At 44.7% G+C, this 16,411-nt stretch overlaps 2 protein-coding genes across 2 annotated transcripts in view; both read right to left on the reverse strand.

The window, feature by feature from the left end:
• Window positions 1-6,940, reverse strand: part of tgfbr1b (transforming growth factor, beta receptor 1 b) — a 52,079-nt gene extending 45,139 nt beyond the window's left edge. The window contains exon 1 of the mRNA XM_042067737.1: window positions 6,804-6,940. Coding sequence (XP_041923671.1) covers window positions 6,804-6,873 — 70 coding nt within the window. The 5' untranslated portion in view covers window positions 6,874-6,940. The remainder of the gene's footprint in view (window positions 1-6,803) is intronic.
• Window positions 6,941-12,604: 5,664 nt separating this feature from the next.
• reck (reversion-inducing-cysteine-rich protein with kazal motifs) overlaps window positions 12,605-16,411 on the reverse strand; it is a 60,212-nt gene continuing 56,405 nt past the window's right edge. Inside the window, exons 20-21 of the mRNA XM_042068210.1 lie at window positions 15,534-15,689; window positions 12,605-14,149 (exon numbers count right to left, since the gene is read on the reverse strand). Coding sequence (XP_041924144.1) covers window positions 13,925-14,149; window positions 15,534-15,689 — 381 coding nt within the window. The 3' untranslated portion in view covers window positions 12,605-13,924. The remainder of the gene's footprint in view (window positions 14,150-15,533; window positions 15,690-16,411) is intronic.

A 16,411-nucleotide genomic window follows, 5' to 3' on the forward strand; every position in this document is an offset into this window, starting at 1 on the left:
CAACCCCAGTAATGAAGGGGGAGCTGGGGGGGGGGGGGGGGGTCGCGATGCAGCAAGGGCTGATGGGAAAAAAGACAAACAGATGTGTGTGTGTGGGGGGAGGGGGGGTAGAAGGGGGGTGGCGGCTTGAGTCACATGTGCGCCTCGTCAGAGCTTGAGTGAGCGAGTGAGCTCACTCCTTGTGCTCACCTTCATGCAGAGTGGAATTAATTACTCCCGTTTCCCAGCAACCGCACCATCCCTGCTCCCCCCGCTGCTGCCTGATAGAATATGGTTACCTTGAAGCTCTTTGCAGGCAGACGCCTCGGCACGACCCTCCAGCTCTCCCCATTTACCCTCCCCTCCTCTCTCGCACGTTACAGAAAGGGAGAGAACGAGAATGATTTTGCACACTTGCATGCCTCAGCCCCTGTGTAAACACAGCTTCTCACGCACACGTTCACACACACACACACACACACACACACACTGCGCGGTCCAACCCCCCACCTCAGCCTCATGTTGACCTCTTAAATCTCACCAGCCCCCTCAATGGGCCCAACGGGGCTCCCAGAGTCATTTCCATAGGTCATGGCCTGCCCCTGCACCCCCCCCCCCCCTCATTATTGCCAATCTTTTGTCCGTGACAGATGTGGGGTTGGGCGCCGGGACCCCTCTCGCTCTCAGCTGGTCCACCCCGGCCCATGGCTCAGTCTAGTCGCACCCCATCACTGCCACTGCGTTTACCCTTTGTCTGGCCTAAATTAAATAAATGTAAAAAAAAGTACGTGGCTCCATGCTGATGCAAATAAATTACATAGCACAGATCAATAAAGAAGAGAAGCCGTTTTAAGATTCCGGTGGTTTCTACAAGAGTGACAATGATAAATCTTAGAAAAACTACATTGGTCCTTGGTAGTTTGTGTGGACTTTGCCAATTAGACCAGTTCAACCATTAACTCACTTCTGATTTGATGATCACTGAGGTATGTCAGTGTATTGACGTAAAGGAGGATGGGAACCTATGTGAGAGAGCCTATATTGATAAGTATTCTCAGGCACGGTGAGGGAAAAAACGGCCTGCAAACATTTGCTTAACAAATGTGGGTACGGTACAGGCTGACGTGTTCTCGCATAAATATTTATCAGGTTTACTTAAGAGTGAGCCATCTTTCCCAGGCACAGCTGTTCAAATGGCACTTAAAGCTTATTACCAGTCAAGATGCTACGAGACTGGCTGAAAATCACACTTTTACAGCAACCAAGCCCAAGTCCACCGAGGACCTTCCAAACAAAGTCTCAAACCAAACTCTCAGGCTCTACGGCTCAGGGGCAGAGACAAACAGTAGCAGAGACACCAGTGCATCCACGCCTAGTATAAATAGCATGAAGATGCCATTCCTGGGGCAGCGTACTCATTCGCACTCCCTGTGCAAAAAATGTTTTTGATGACAACAGCAACAGGTTTTGGCACACAGTTCTGCTGGGCTTCAAGCAGCCATGCGGTGACCCTGTTCTCTGCAAATGGCTGCCACTCACACAGTCTCCAGGTGATAATTAGCTCTGGCGCTAACACACACACACACACACACACACACACACACACACACTTACTTCCTCCTGTAAGCTACAGTGCGAGGGAGGTGGCACTGACATGGCGGCTACCACTCCACTCCACCTGGAATTCACAGGCCGTACAAAATAGGACTTAAACTGAAAGTGTGCCTGTGTGTGTCTTCTTTATGTGTTCATGGTTTGCCGGAGTAGGGGAGCATTCATCCAAGACTTTTGTTGGATAGCAGAGAGCAGTGTGGTGGGAAATCTGTGTGTACATCCGTGCATCATCACTGTTCTACCAAAAAAAGGTGTTTTTGTTTGTCCACAAACCAAAGCTAATGTTATGACAACTTATAATACTGAAGAGTGCAAACATCCTCTCACTCCAAGTCTTAAGTATAAGTGTAAGTATAAATACTCTTTTGATCCCATGAGGGAAATTTGGTCTCTGCATTTATCCCAATCCGTGAATTAGTGAAACACACTATACACAGCGAACACACGGCGCTCGGGGAGCAGTGATTAGGGGTTAGGTGCCTTGCTCAAGGGCACTTCAGCTGTGGAATACTGGTCGGGGTTCGAACCGGCAACCCTCCGGTTACAAGTCCGAAGCGCTAACCAGTAGGCCATGGCTGCCCACGTCTTGCCCAAGTCTTGGTAGTTTAAGTCTAATAATTTAAGAAATGTGCACAATGCATGTTCTGTCTTAAGTCTCCAACTAGTCTTCCTGCTTTCAAGGACACCCAGGTCCACACACTGTGAGGGCAGAGCATCACCCCTTCTTCCAACACTCTTCTCAGGCAGAGCCCAGGCTGAAATGGCCAGCATGTCAGGGGACATGACAAAGAGCCTCTGCACCAAGCAATCTCTGTGGCAACCTCTGAGCCATAAAAGCCCCCACTGACCCAAAGATGAGAGGGGTGACTGGGGGGGTTTGGGGGGTTGAGTGTCAGCTGCTTTCTCTGCTTAAGGAAGCCAGTCTAAAGTCTAAAGCAGCTAGGAGAGACCAAAAACACATTTAACGGCCAAACTTCATTCTAAAACAGACGCATGAGCCAAGTGACATTGGCATGAGGAAAGCTACACAGACTGACAAGGATCATGAAACCGGTGGCATAATGGAATCTCTTAGGTTACTGTGTAGGGGGATTTTAGTGAAGAAAAAAGCTCACAAACATCTTCTTCTAGGGCAGGATCTGATTTGACAGATGAGCTTTTTATTTTATCTGCTGGGGATATATATAGGACTTCAAGCCACAAGCGTCGGTCGTCTGTGTGTGTGTGTGTGTCCATTTGTGTACTCATGTCTGTGTGTTTGATTTGAAATCTTATGAAGGCTCGAAAACTGCCGTTTTCGGAGCTGGGTCGCCAGCTCAGCGTTCTCCCTCTGCTTCTTAGCCTGATTAGTTTGTGTAGGATCCTCTGGGTTTTAGCCCAAGTACTGCGCTGCTGCTCTCCGGACCGCGGGGCACCAGCACTTAGGCTACCTCAGAAACCAGAGGAGAGGTTAAGAGATGCAGAAAGAAAACTCTCTCCTATCCTTGCTTTCATTCCTTACCCTCACCCCCCCTACTTTACCTCTTTATTTCTTCCCCTCTCTCTTCACACAGGAAATGAGTTATAACTCCACAGGCATGAAGAGGACAACCATTCCTCATCAGCCCCATCAAGAGGCAAACTCCACTGATAGCCATATACCAGAGTTCACTGCAACCGTTTTCCCAGCTCACACTTAGCTAGGAGGAGTCAAAGGTAGGTTTGCGCCAAATCATGGTAGGCTTGGTGTACTAGTGTGTGGGTATGTGTGTGTCTGTCTGTGTGTGTGTCTGTCTGTGTCTGGAGGCCCGAGGCGGCGGGGAGTTTGGTGCTGCGGGGGAACATTAGAGAGAGGGGAGGTGGCTTTTGTGCTCGGGAGAAAGCCACTTAACCCAAATTGCTTCGCTAAATCATCAGCAGAGAAAATGGATTGCGTAAAAAGCAGGCTCCTTTAGATAAGGGCATCTTCGGAGGATAGGATTAAAGGAATGACGGCAATCACTTAATCGCTCCACACTGACGATGGCAATAATACGAGAGACTCGGCTAAAGATGAAAAGATGCAAATGGAAGTGCATTAGCAGTGAAATCGAAGGTACGAGGTCAATTTGGGTTTTGAGAATCAAATTTTAAGTCTTAATCACACCAAAAATCCCATGGTATCCATTCAGGCTGTACAAACACTCAAACATCCTTGTACAAAAACTTGCAATTCCAAAGAACAAAGGATTCAAAAAGCAGATGCAGACAAGGCCAATCAAAGCACACAAAAACCCTCTTCACAGAACAGTCTTTCAAACAAGTTTTTTTCTTCTTCTCCTGGTCTGTCTTTCGAAAGAGCTACCCCTGCAGTAGAGTTCTCGATCCAACCGAAAGCAGAGCTGTTCGAACGCATCAGTGGCTTTTCATTCAATCACCGCTGGCACAGATACAACTTCTCAAATTAGTTTTGGTTCCTTAAACCAGGACAACAGGCGGTTCAGGGTCACACAAATGCTTCAGATTCCTCTATCCAAAATGCAAAGACACTGTATTGACTGCGTATCCAATGGCCCTGTTTGGCCAAAGGAGTTCTCAAAGAACGCCTTTTTTGGGAGGGGAACTCTGGGGTGGGAGGCTTTATTGCTATGCTACGAGTAGCCTACAACCATCAAGTTCAACACTCACTCACTATTCCTCAGTGACAAATACTGGTAGTACAACAATTGTCCTGCCTATATTAAAAAAATATATTCTGTTAAAGAGCCAAGACCATTGTGAAGAGGGGGAGTGGGGGTGGGGTGGCTGAGTTAGATGTTGACAAATCCATGCTGTATTGATAATACAGAGCACAGCACCAGAACAGCCCAGGAGTCCAGTCCCCAGGCCAAGCACTCTGAGGTGCAGAAGGATGGTACAGGCGGGCAGGTAACGCTTTCAATGGGGTTTGTTTGCTGACGTGGCACCCGGGAGATGTCACTAAAGGCGTGCTGAGTGTGGCTTAATTCTGTGTTATAAATGGGATTGCGTGCTGACACCAGCCATCCTGGGCCGAGGCGTAAGAGAGCCTTTAATGAACACTCCTATGAGGGGGAGAGCACAGTAAAAGCATCGGTCAAGGGCGGGGGTCTGCACACAATGTGCAACAGTCACGGACTCCACAATAAGATTGATGAGCTAGGAGGTAAACACAGGTGATCAGTAGACTGTACAGCAGAGAGTAGCCTATAAACTAAATGCACTGGGGAGAGGAATTCAAAGGGTTGATCAACAGCAGTCCAATCGCAACTGCATCCTATGGTCACAGCACTCAGCATAAACCAACCACTGCAGCTGAGAAGAGAATTAAAATCCACCTCCACATTACAACGCACCTCACTGGTGCAACATTAGAAACATTTATTTAAAAAGGACCCCGAGCATTTAATCACAGCCTCAGAAAGCAGTCAGAGTAGACGTCAGTCTCTAAAAACGCCATACATTATTGATAACACCACTGAATTGCACGTCTGTGGGGCAGCAGCAGCAGCCCCGACAGAATCAGATAACTCCTCCCATTATAAAAAGGGGATTGTGGCAAACAGCAGATGAGGATAGAGCTCACTTCCACAAAACCTTCAATACACCTAAGTGGTCTGTTGTATCAACCAGTGAACTGTGCTCCGAGATTATTGATTTCGTTACAGAGAACACTGATGCAAATGGCCAAACCTCGGTCCCATCAACCTAGAAGAAAGCCGTGCGGAAGCCCTGCTTGACAAAAGCTCCTTGCTATGCAAGAAAATCAACTTGGGCTATGCCATTTTTCTTACACGATGCATATATTAGGACAAACACAGGGTTTACTAATATAACTTTGGCTGATGTTTAATAGAATAAATGTAGTATCTTTATGGTAGAGACTTTATGGCAGTACTGCATTTGATTTCAGCAGCACGCGCTCCATAGACGTCACAGCACACTGATTCAACTTGATGTGCTTACTTGATTTGGATATTGAACAGATGTCTTTCACGTTGGCAATAGCAAAATGTGACACACGCACGCGTTACCTGTCATACATGACGTTACATATTTGTCAATTGGTCCGAACATCATATTTTAACAATGCAAACAATAAATTAAACGGCATTACGAAAGTTAACGTTACCGGGCAGTGGCGATGTTCTGGGTTGTAACCATACATTTCTCGTGAATATTTTACCTTATGAGCTAGCCAGCTATAAATACAAGTAATGTAAGCTCTGACTAGCCAGCTGCCCATTGCACATATCAAAGTTACAAACACTGCCCGGACCCAACATTACAAAACGTTGACTGTCTTCGATCGGCCAAAATTAGCAATAACGTTAACGTTCCGCTTTTGCGGATATGCATGAAGTAACGTTAGCTAAGTTAGGTCAACGTAAGTTAACATTAATCGACTGTATCAAAAAATACCACTGGGTAACATTAACGTTAAACTATGAAGCCAATGAAATGCCAGTTAAATACGAGATGAAGGGGAACAGCTTGATCAGCTACCGTTAGCTAGCTGGTTTAACTGGATTCCACCCAACTAGTTTACAATAATCTGACGATGTCTGCTTTGGATATGGGACTAGTAACGTTACCGGACATATAACGTTAGCCAAAGTTAGCCGACAAACTAGCTGACATTAACGTGACATGTTGTTAAACTATAAAACAAAACAACGTTATGGGTCTGGTTTAACATTAAGCCGTGTCTATCGATGACCAGGTCGGTGTTATGATAGCTTCATTAAAAATAATAATAAGTTTTACACAGGGTTCGTGCTGCTCAGCTTCGCTTTTTCGCCACGTTAACAAGTTTTCGGCTGAAGGGTTCCAAAGCGAAATCTCGTATGGTCTGATGAAAACAAACAGCGGTCATGTGGGATGCCAACTTTGTATTTGCTCAACTGAGAATATTAATCGGGAGCAGTTCACCCAGCAGGTTCCAAATAACTTGGCCGCTGTGTACTGCACAACAGTCCTTATCTGAGCTAAAAGCCCTTGAGATAACTTCTTTCTAGCTGTACCCCACACATTTCTACGGTGACACACTCCCCTAACAATGTGCATTCCTCTGACAGAACGGGTCTCTCTGACCTGCGCCATCTTTGAAATAGTCTTTGGGGCTGAGGCTTCTTGAGACAAAGAGCAACAACGAACGCTCTGAGATCAAACTTCACGGCAAACACATTGCCATGGCACAGAAAACAACACACAACTGTAGAACGTCCCCTTACCTTGGGTTTGTTCAATCCCAGTTCCAAAGAACACGAGCGAAAATATGAGACAATAAGGTATTGCATCCATCCTGAAATCAGACTTACTCTAGACTGGTTGTCTCACACTCAACTTCGCTCGGTAGTCTGTGCGTGGAAAAAAAAAACGCCTGATTGGCTGGGGCTACCACCACACCCCGCCCAGACGGAGCGCTGGTAAACAGTTTTGTCTTGGTCAGAAGGTAAGAACGGGACAGCTACAGCCTGTATCTTAGTAAAAATCGGAATGTGTGCCATTTAATTTAACCTTAGGCTAGTAGGCATGGACACATAAGTAACATTTTTGTGTGTTTATGCACAGTATGTTAACGAGTCTTTCACTTGCTACTGCTCAAAAATTAGGATGGTGTTTAGCCTACCCTTGACTAGACAAGAAATACCTGTGATATTCTACTCAGACCATTTCCGTGCACAACGGATATGACAAAGATGTCAATTGTTTCTTTGAGAAAAAAATTGCACTTTATCGCAGGAAACACGTCAACAGAGTTTAATCATGTCATGATCCACTAAGCAAAATGCTCACTGTGCAGGCTGATTTGGGTTTTTACATTGAAAATCGAATTCTGTAGAATGATTACTTTGATACTCTTTGCACAAGAAACTATTAATGGGCAGTGTGCTGATTGCTGAAGATTGATATAACCGCATGGACACACACATCCACTCCAAACCATGTCAAAGCAATTGCCATGTCATCTCATGCACATACAAATTAAGGGAGTAGAAGACCTTGTTTTGGGGATACTTTAACTAGCCTTGTTTATTTGGTAGAGTAAATATATTTCCAATAAGTAGCCTACTCAGCAAGTAGTTATCAAAGCCACACAAACAAGTACAGAAATGGTCTGGGCTGGGGACTTTTGACTGAATTTTCCCTATTAGATTCTCCTAATGTCTGCCTCAATACAGTTTGCAGTAAGCTTATTATTCATTTAGCTGAATATCACTGCAGTATAGGCTATACACATTTTAGTCTACCCTTAATTCAGAAACTCCACATATACATAATAGGCTAATGTTTCCTCACACTGCAGCTGAAAAATGTAGCACTTCAGCATTGTCGCTGAAAAAAGGAAGGCAAAATTAACGGAAAGATGTTGCCAAACATGGTGTCTCATGCAGACACTGTGTATCATGCATTGTGTCTCCACATTGTGTCTCTTGGCTCACTTGGCTGACTGTGGAGTGGTTCTGGGCCCTAAACTTTAGTGCATCTGGACTGGGTCCGGTCCAGATTTGGCTTATAGTCCACTGATTCTTGGATGTGCGAAACAGACACAAAGCATATAAAGACATTCAAGTCCAAAATGACAGCCTTCGCTCAGGCTGAGTCTGCAGAAGGTCTTTGTGTCTTGGTGCATCCCCCAAAAAGCCCTCCATATCCATCCCCCCATACGTCTCACACAGACGGACTATCTGACCTTCCCAGCCCCCAACACCCCTGGCCTGTGATAGATATTGATGAGCACCCATTGTTTGAGTTCCAGACAACTGATCTGCCCATAAAGCAGTTTGAAGTGCATACACTCTCTCTCTCACACACACACACACTTGCAAAAACACAAACCTGCTCAAATGGAGTTGAGACCAGGGGTATTGTATCAGTAGAGTGTTTGCAGAACAGTCTGTGATTTTGCCATTTGTAGTGAGGACTGCGTCCCAGTGCATGGCTGCTGCACTGTGGCCAAGCAGAGGCCGAGGAGAGCAGCCAGCACAGGTCATGGATGACTGCTTGCGTTATCTTGCCTGCCTATTTTTGGTGGGTGTGACTGGGTCCAAAAAATCCCCCACCGTCGCACTTTGGGCAGCCATCTGGAACACGGCCATGGTGTGGTTTGAGCAGCACACACAAGACTGACTGAAGGGGGGGTGATGTGTGTATGCAATGCGATGTGTGTGTGTGTATGTGTGTGTGTGTGTGTGTGCGTGTGCACATATTGCGTATTGTGGGTGTAAGTGGGAGGGTGACATGTCTGCCAAACATCTACCTTTAGTTCACATCACTTCATGTTGACAAACCCTATTTGATGTTGGCATGTCTATCGGCATTCTGAAGGTTGTATAATATGTTATCCTAAAAAAAGATGAAGCTCACTATTAGACTCGAATGGGACCTGGGAGAAGTAGGCCAAAAAGAAATGTGTCTGCTTTGGGGAATATTTTACTCTTGTGTGTAATTTCTCAGCTAAACACATGTTCTGAAACAGATTACACATTTGTTTTCTAATTAAACAAATATAGGAGGCACTAGGGTTACTGCATAAGCGGATGCCTGCTGAGCAAAACAAGGTTGAATCATTTTGGGCAGAGAATTATCTGTGTCTTGGCAGATCCCCTCAAGTCCCACAGGGATGAGCCCAATCAAGTTTTATGAGACTTAGTTTATGAGGATTAAGAAGATGTACAACATTTCCTCAGATGAATCAAAGACTGACGCTCATGAGCTTTGATGAAAATGCATATGGTGAACACTGCTTAAGACCCAGAGCTTTCTCCATTTAGAGAGAGAGCCTGCCTGCAGACATATCGGGACAACATCAGCGAGAAGAGAATACAGAGCTAACGGCTTTGATATTATTCATGACACATTTTTGTATTATTCCGACTCTTTGTTGCAAAACATCAAAAAGTCCCTTGAAGTCAACACTGTTTCCCCCTTAGAATCCACATTATCCAAACAAAGCCTTCTCCAACAGCCAAATAATTTATTAGCTCTTCTCAGTTCTTGTCTTTATCTTTTTCGAAGCTAGGCGAGCGCATTTTGAATTCCCCATATAGTTTCATTTTTGTTTCCACTCAGGTGAAATGGCAGAAGATTATGAAAAGCAGCGGAGTCGGCTGTTGGAGTTAAAGTTGCTTCCTGTCAGAGACCTGAAAGCTGGAGAGAGCGATCCACTCAGCAACTTTCAGTGGCAGAGATAATTAGCCGCTAGCAGATAACATCTCCGATGTGGTGAACTCTCTGGAGCTTGACTCTATTGGACTTTTTTTATCACAAGATATCCAAGAGATATGATTTCCTTGGTCAGTGAGGAGCTCTGAGGGAAACCCGTGGTGCTTGCCCTCACTCGCTCACTCTCTCTTTCTCCCTTTCTTTCTCACTCAACTCAAGACATGAAGAGTTTTCAGTTTCACTTGTGCACTTGCTGCAGCGAGCCCGGCTCACACCCGGTTACAAAATACTGAGGAAGTGCTCGCAGACATGCAAATGAGGACAGCAACCCACAGCCTAGACGAGGCGAGCACATCAGCCCTCAGACCAGACATGTTCCTCTGGTGTCTAATTTGCAGTAGGCCTAACTGAAACACACACACACACACACACAGTCGCTTTGTCACACAGATTCTTTCTCTCTTTTGCCATCTCTGTCCCCTTTCTGTCACTATTTGTTCCCCCTCTCTCTTTCTCTCTCTCGCTCTCTCTCAAACACACACCTACTCGCCCACACTCTCCCTTCTCTCTCGGTCTCTCTCTTCTCTCTCCCATCACACACACACACATTTGTGCACAACATTCAGTCACAAAACTTGGGGACTCTCACATACACACAGGAAGAGAGAAGCTTTATGGGGTAAAATTAGCACAGATAAGTCAAGGCCAGTTCTATTATGTTCGTCATGTTGATTACCAGACATCTCTGTGGGCTACAAGAGGTATTCAAAGGTATGCTGTTTCATTACTTGATACCAGCGCACAAAGGAAAGTGTAATCAATAGGAATGAAATGCCAAAGCAAGGCTCTAGTTTGTCACAGTCTTTGGTCAGACATATGTCACCATTCTGTCTCTCTTTCTCTTTTCTTTTTCCTTTCTCACATCTGTGTCTTGTTCACTTCTTTGCTTGTACAGCTGTTTGTGAAAAGGAAATTGTCACAAAGATTCTCTTATTCTGAACCGTGACCAGATTCCAAGAGTATGTTGCCTATAGCAACATTGACATACAGTACCTACAACATTCTCTGTCTATTCTTTGGCTTCCTGTCTTTGTCAGCTACCCCTTTCACTATCTCTGTGTGTCTGTCATGCCTTCCACACTCTTCCCTTCCCCCAGTAATGATGTGATATGCACAGATGGCTCGGGGCAGGACTCTGTGTCTACCTGTGTGAACAGGTGGTGACGTTCTATTAACGCTTAAAGGGGGTGCTGCCTCTGTGCCGGTAACTGTCACCCTAGCGCCTCAGGGGGCATCGCAGCCCCCGTCAAAACACAGGAAACGGGGCGCACACAGAATAAGAGAGGAGCAGGCCCTGTGGCCGAGACAGGTCACTTGTGTTTTACTTTATGAACTGTGAGGGCTTACTGCATGAACCGTAAGGGATTCATATATTTCTCTAAATGAGGGATGTAACCAACACACAGAGGGAGCATATGCAACATGTGACAATATGCTAATACTGGTGTTTGGAAATGGTCAGTTTATGGTCATTTTTCGTAGATATGTCAGATGAACTTACAGCATGGTATTATGTCTTTTTGTGCATCTCGGTAACTGAGTTATACTGTAATGTATGTGGCAGACCTAAAACAAAACTCAATTACTGTAGCAGACATCTCTGTGGGCTCTTGAATTTCCCCTTGTGGAATAATAAAGTATCTATCTATCTATCTATCTAGCAAATTAGTAGCTGTTGTACATGTCTTTTTACAAAACGTAACTGGTCTGATAAGTAATTTATGTGAACAAATTACAAATTATACAGTGGGTGACATCTTAGACTTGTTTCTAGATTTGTCTTTGGTGGATACATTTGTAGAAAGATTATGTTATTTGGTATTTGAGAAGTATCCACTGCAAACACTTCTCACTATTCTTTCTGTCATATTGGAAAATTAGTAATTTGATTGATATCAAGATTTAGACACACACACACACAATGTACGGACACACACACACAGTCCGTAATGACTTCTGCTCAGTTCTTTGTAAGGCCCCCTGCTGGTAAGGATGTGAAAATGACACAGGGTGAAAATGGATCAGCCACAATTCAAGAAAATCTATATGATCCATATGTATGATCCAGAACCAAGCTGCTCATGAGACTCCTCTCCTCTCACATTAAGCCTTTTTTCACTGTCAGGGTCTGCTGTCATGTGTCTGAATAATAAAAGACATGCAATATTCAGTCCACTAATCACTGATTGCCTGTTGGCAGTCAGCAGAAGCTCAGGTCTTTATGTTGCATAAGCCAACCTGCTGCAATGCAGCTCGCTTGAGGATGAAGCCTTGAGCATGTGTTCTGACATGAACCATTCACTCCAGAGTCTATAATTCTCTATACAATCGGGATATTTGACAGCCAGACACACTGTAATATCAGGGACAGCACTAAAAGGTATTCTGATGCACGCATGAGGTTTTTTGTGTGTGTGTGTGCATCAATTATAATACCGATAATGTGTTTGTGTGTGTAATTGTATTGTGTGTGTGATTGTGTGTGTGTGTGTGTGTGTGTGTGTGTGTGTGTGGGAGAGAGAGGATGCATATGTGTTTTAAATGTTGAGGTTGCCGATGTCCTAGGAGACATTCCACCACCTGCCTGGTGGTAAGATCCAGCACTGCGAAAGCAATTATTATGAAATCTGTATGATGCAACACACCAGACACAGCACTCTGTCCACACTCAGGCTTTATGCTTTATAAACTATGCATTCTCTTGGTGTTTCAACACATTGCAAAGGGGCCGTTTAAAATCACGAGCCACTTGACGAAATTTAAAGGCACGCTGAGCAGCCAGAACAACCTCTATGGACTCCACTCATGTTGGCAAATATGAACACATTTAATGTAGTACAAAATATGACAGGAAATGTCAAACAACAAAACAGTAAACAAACAAAACAAAGCAAAAACAAAGAGCAGAAAAGAAGAAAGATAAGACAACAATAGAGAATCTGTTGCAATTCAGCTGCCCTGGCACAATAATACTGTCGATAAGGTAGGGGATGGGGGGAGGAGACTTCATGTGTCATAGGCAGTTTGATAAAAATATATCAGGACAAGGACATGGACACGAGGACAAAGACGCAGGACACAATACATTCAGGACAAAAAAACAAAAACAAAATAAAAATCCTTCATAACTGTCATGCAAGAATAACATTTAAAACATGGCACATCGTGATCTGAGCTTCTTCATTTTAGAACAAAATAAAACATTTTACTATTTCATTAATTCATACATTACATTTTTGCATTACTTCATATAGGATTTTTTACAGATATATATTTATATATATATATATATATTTATATATATATATATACTGTTGATATTACCCACTAGTGGATAAGCAATGATTGTCATATTCACTAACGAATGGCTCCTCTTCCTTCGTGAATTATCTTTTTCTACAGAGGAACAACAAAGATCCCTTTTTCGTCTTTGAGCTTATGGGGGTGGAATGATTTTCCTGTCCAATTGTTCCAGTTCAAACACAGCATCTCTCGACCCTCTTATTTACATAGAGACACGTGCAAGAGAGGTGGGTCAAAGGGGGAGGGGAGTGGGGGAGTTGGGGCCGAGGGTTAAGCAGTGATGACGCCCAAATGACCAGGACAGATGTCGTATGGGGAGACAAATTTGTCTCCCCAACAAATCCAGCCACCTGGCCGTTCTTTTTCCTTTCTCTCTATCTCTATCCCTCGCTTTCTACCTTTGTCTTTCTCTCTTTCCATCTCCCTCTCCTCAGAGAAGGGAAGAGGATCTGGCCTAAACACAGCAGCACAGATGAGTTCTGCCTCCCCTTAGCTTGCTCTATAGGAAGAACACAAAATGGCTGCCTGTACTACACCTTCCCCCAGTCCCCACATGGTTTATTCAGTTTGATTGTTTCATTTCTATTAAAAAAAGCTGATTCTGATTGTCCTCGTCGGGCTTCTGTAGTGATTGTCAAAAGGCTGAAACAGGCTGAAACCCTTCCGTCACCCACGGCGACCGCAAAGGGTCAGAGGTCAGGCACACACGGTCGTGTTGCTAGGCAACCGGGTGTTGGAGCTGGGAGTGAGGTTATTTCTGGTGGGGGAGAAGGAGAAGGGAAGGGGGAGGAGGAGGAGGAAGGGTGTTGGGAGAGGAGGAGGACTAGTGGCCCCACGGCACTCCAGCCAACATGAGGAGCAGCAGGAGGAGGGAGAGGGGGAGGCAGAGAGGAAGGGGGGTAGCGGAGCGCAGGGCCGATGAGCTGATGGTGGACACCTTGACCTCCGACGTCAGGAAGGCGGAGAGGGGCACGTGTGACACCAGCGTGGGGCTGCCGTAGTTGATGAGAGAATCGATCTTCTCTGACTCTTTGCTGCACGCCTCGATCTGTGGTATAGGGTGGTGGTGGTGGTGGTGGTGGGGAATGACACAAGAGTGACCGTTAAATCAGTGAAAATTGCATCATAAACCTGAAAATATCCCATTTAGACTTCACCCTCACCACTCGCACCAACCTGTGGCTGACATGAAAACTGCCACTTCACTTCTCTTGCACTTGTTCACAAAACAGTGTTAATGAGCAGAGGCTCAAGGTGCTTTGTGGACACTGAGAGTTAAGCTCCTCACAGCAGGCCCACAGTGACAGTGGAGAGAGAAACTCCCATTTAGCTATAGGCCACACACACAGACGAAATAGTAAATACATACACACACACCTACACACCATCATTTCCTCTTTCAACTGGTAGTCATAAACGAATAATCACTTGACTGATTGGAGTAGTTTAATTAATGATCCTTACACTTACGTTTGCACATAGTAGATGGGGGAACTTTAATTAGGTCGCTATTGCAAGTTTTGCTCCTCTGGCAGATATTTCTGTGGCAATTAGTGGAAATAGGAGGGACACTTGTGGAAATGGCCTCTCTGTGTCTTAGACAGCACACAGCACCACACACACACACACTCAAGCCTTGACTTAAACTGCTTGAACTGCTTGCAAAAATCCCCTCACTGCACCTTACTGAGTGATATAAAAATAAAAATGTAAAAGTTTTTTTTTTTTTTTTAAAGCAAAGGATATCAGCATTTCCGCTGCTGTATTCAGCCAACTGTTGTCTTCTAGCTAATCAGCTCCTATTCTTTAGCGAGAAAAGATGGTGAGGACGCAGGAAGAGGCAGGCAGATCGAGACGAGTCAGTGAGGGCAAAATATTGTTGCAACGGTGTTCTCTTTGATTGCAATTTACAGCTCATTATTCAGCTGATTCAGATGAAAGCAGCTGCAATCACTGTCACTGTCAACTTAGAGAAAGACTCAGAGTCAGAGAGAAAAAGAGTAAACGAGAGGAAAGAGGGAAAGAAAGACGGATTAGACGGATAGACCTTCACTATATAGGCAACTCAATTAGTGGGCTAATAGCTTACACCTCATTTATTCATTCAATTTGTGATCATTTATTAACTCACTCACTCACTCACTCATCTATAAAGATGTGTCTGCGTTTTGTAATGCCTTTTCTCTGATGGATATTTGCACCTTATTTGGTTTAGATTGAGATGAGAGTGTTTGCAATCCATGTCAACAGAATGATAGAAAGAGAAAGTGCAGTGAAAGGCAAAGAAGAGAAAGAGAAAATGATGTGTGTCCATGTATTCATTCTTTCGCTCAAGGATTTGCAGACTCTCTCTCTCTCTCTTTCTTTCTCTCCCCCCCCCCCCCCCCACCCCCCCACCCCCCCCATGTTGTGCCTGTACTGCTGTAATGTACCTGTATTGGTGTGGGCTTCTGGTCCACAGGCACGATGAGGATGACGATCTCGGAGTCGATGCTCAGGTAGCCAAAGATATCACACTGCGGCACGGACACGTGCAGACGCAGGATCCGGAGGATGTCGTGTAATGTCACTGGCTGGTTGCGGTTCAACTGAGAGTCCAGAAAGAAACACACACACACACACACACACACACACACACACACACACACACACACACCATGTTTATGTGTATGAGTATAAGAAGTTGAAGGGGGCCAGTGGAGGAGAGGGGCAAATCTGGAGATAAAACACTCTGGTCTTGAAGTTTTAAACAAAACTTTTTTAAAAAGACTTTTTCAACAAAACTCAAACTTTACAAAAGCGTCAAGAGATACCAGGCCATCTGGCTTGAGTAAATTGAAATCAATTCAGGAAAAATGCGAAGGACTTTTTCATGATTGATCGTTGCTGATGATGACAAATGCTTATAACAAGGGTGTTTGTTACATTTGCTCTGATTGAATCCCAACAAAATGGTGCAGCGGAAATCCACATGCCCCTGCTGGAAAGAGTGAAGACAATAAACCCAGACCTTCTGCTACTTCAAACAGATCCACAGACAGCTGAACCAGGGAGAAGCCAGGTGGGACTGAGACAGCGTTCACTTACAGCTGAGAGCAGCTCAGCTCAGCCCGCTCATGAATGGAAGGACTTTAAAGGACTCACATCAATTGCTGATTGGATTACTTAAAATGAACACACAAGAGTGACCTAATCAGTTTATGCTGTCTATCCAGCTCAAGGTCCCAGACATGGAATGGTTATTACCTGAAAAGGACTGGAAAGAATGGATTTGTCTGTAAACTGATGGTTATGGATGGTACTGAGTGTC

Source organism: Alosa sapidissima, chromosome 17, assembly GCF_018492685.1.
Source record: "Alosa sapidissima isolate fAloSap1 chromosome 17, fAloSap1.pri, whole genome shotgun sequence".
Lineage (NCBI taxonomy): Eukaryota > Metazoa > Chordata > Actinopteri > Clupeiformes > Clupeidae > Alosa > Alosa sapidissima.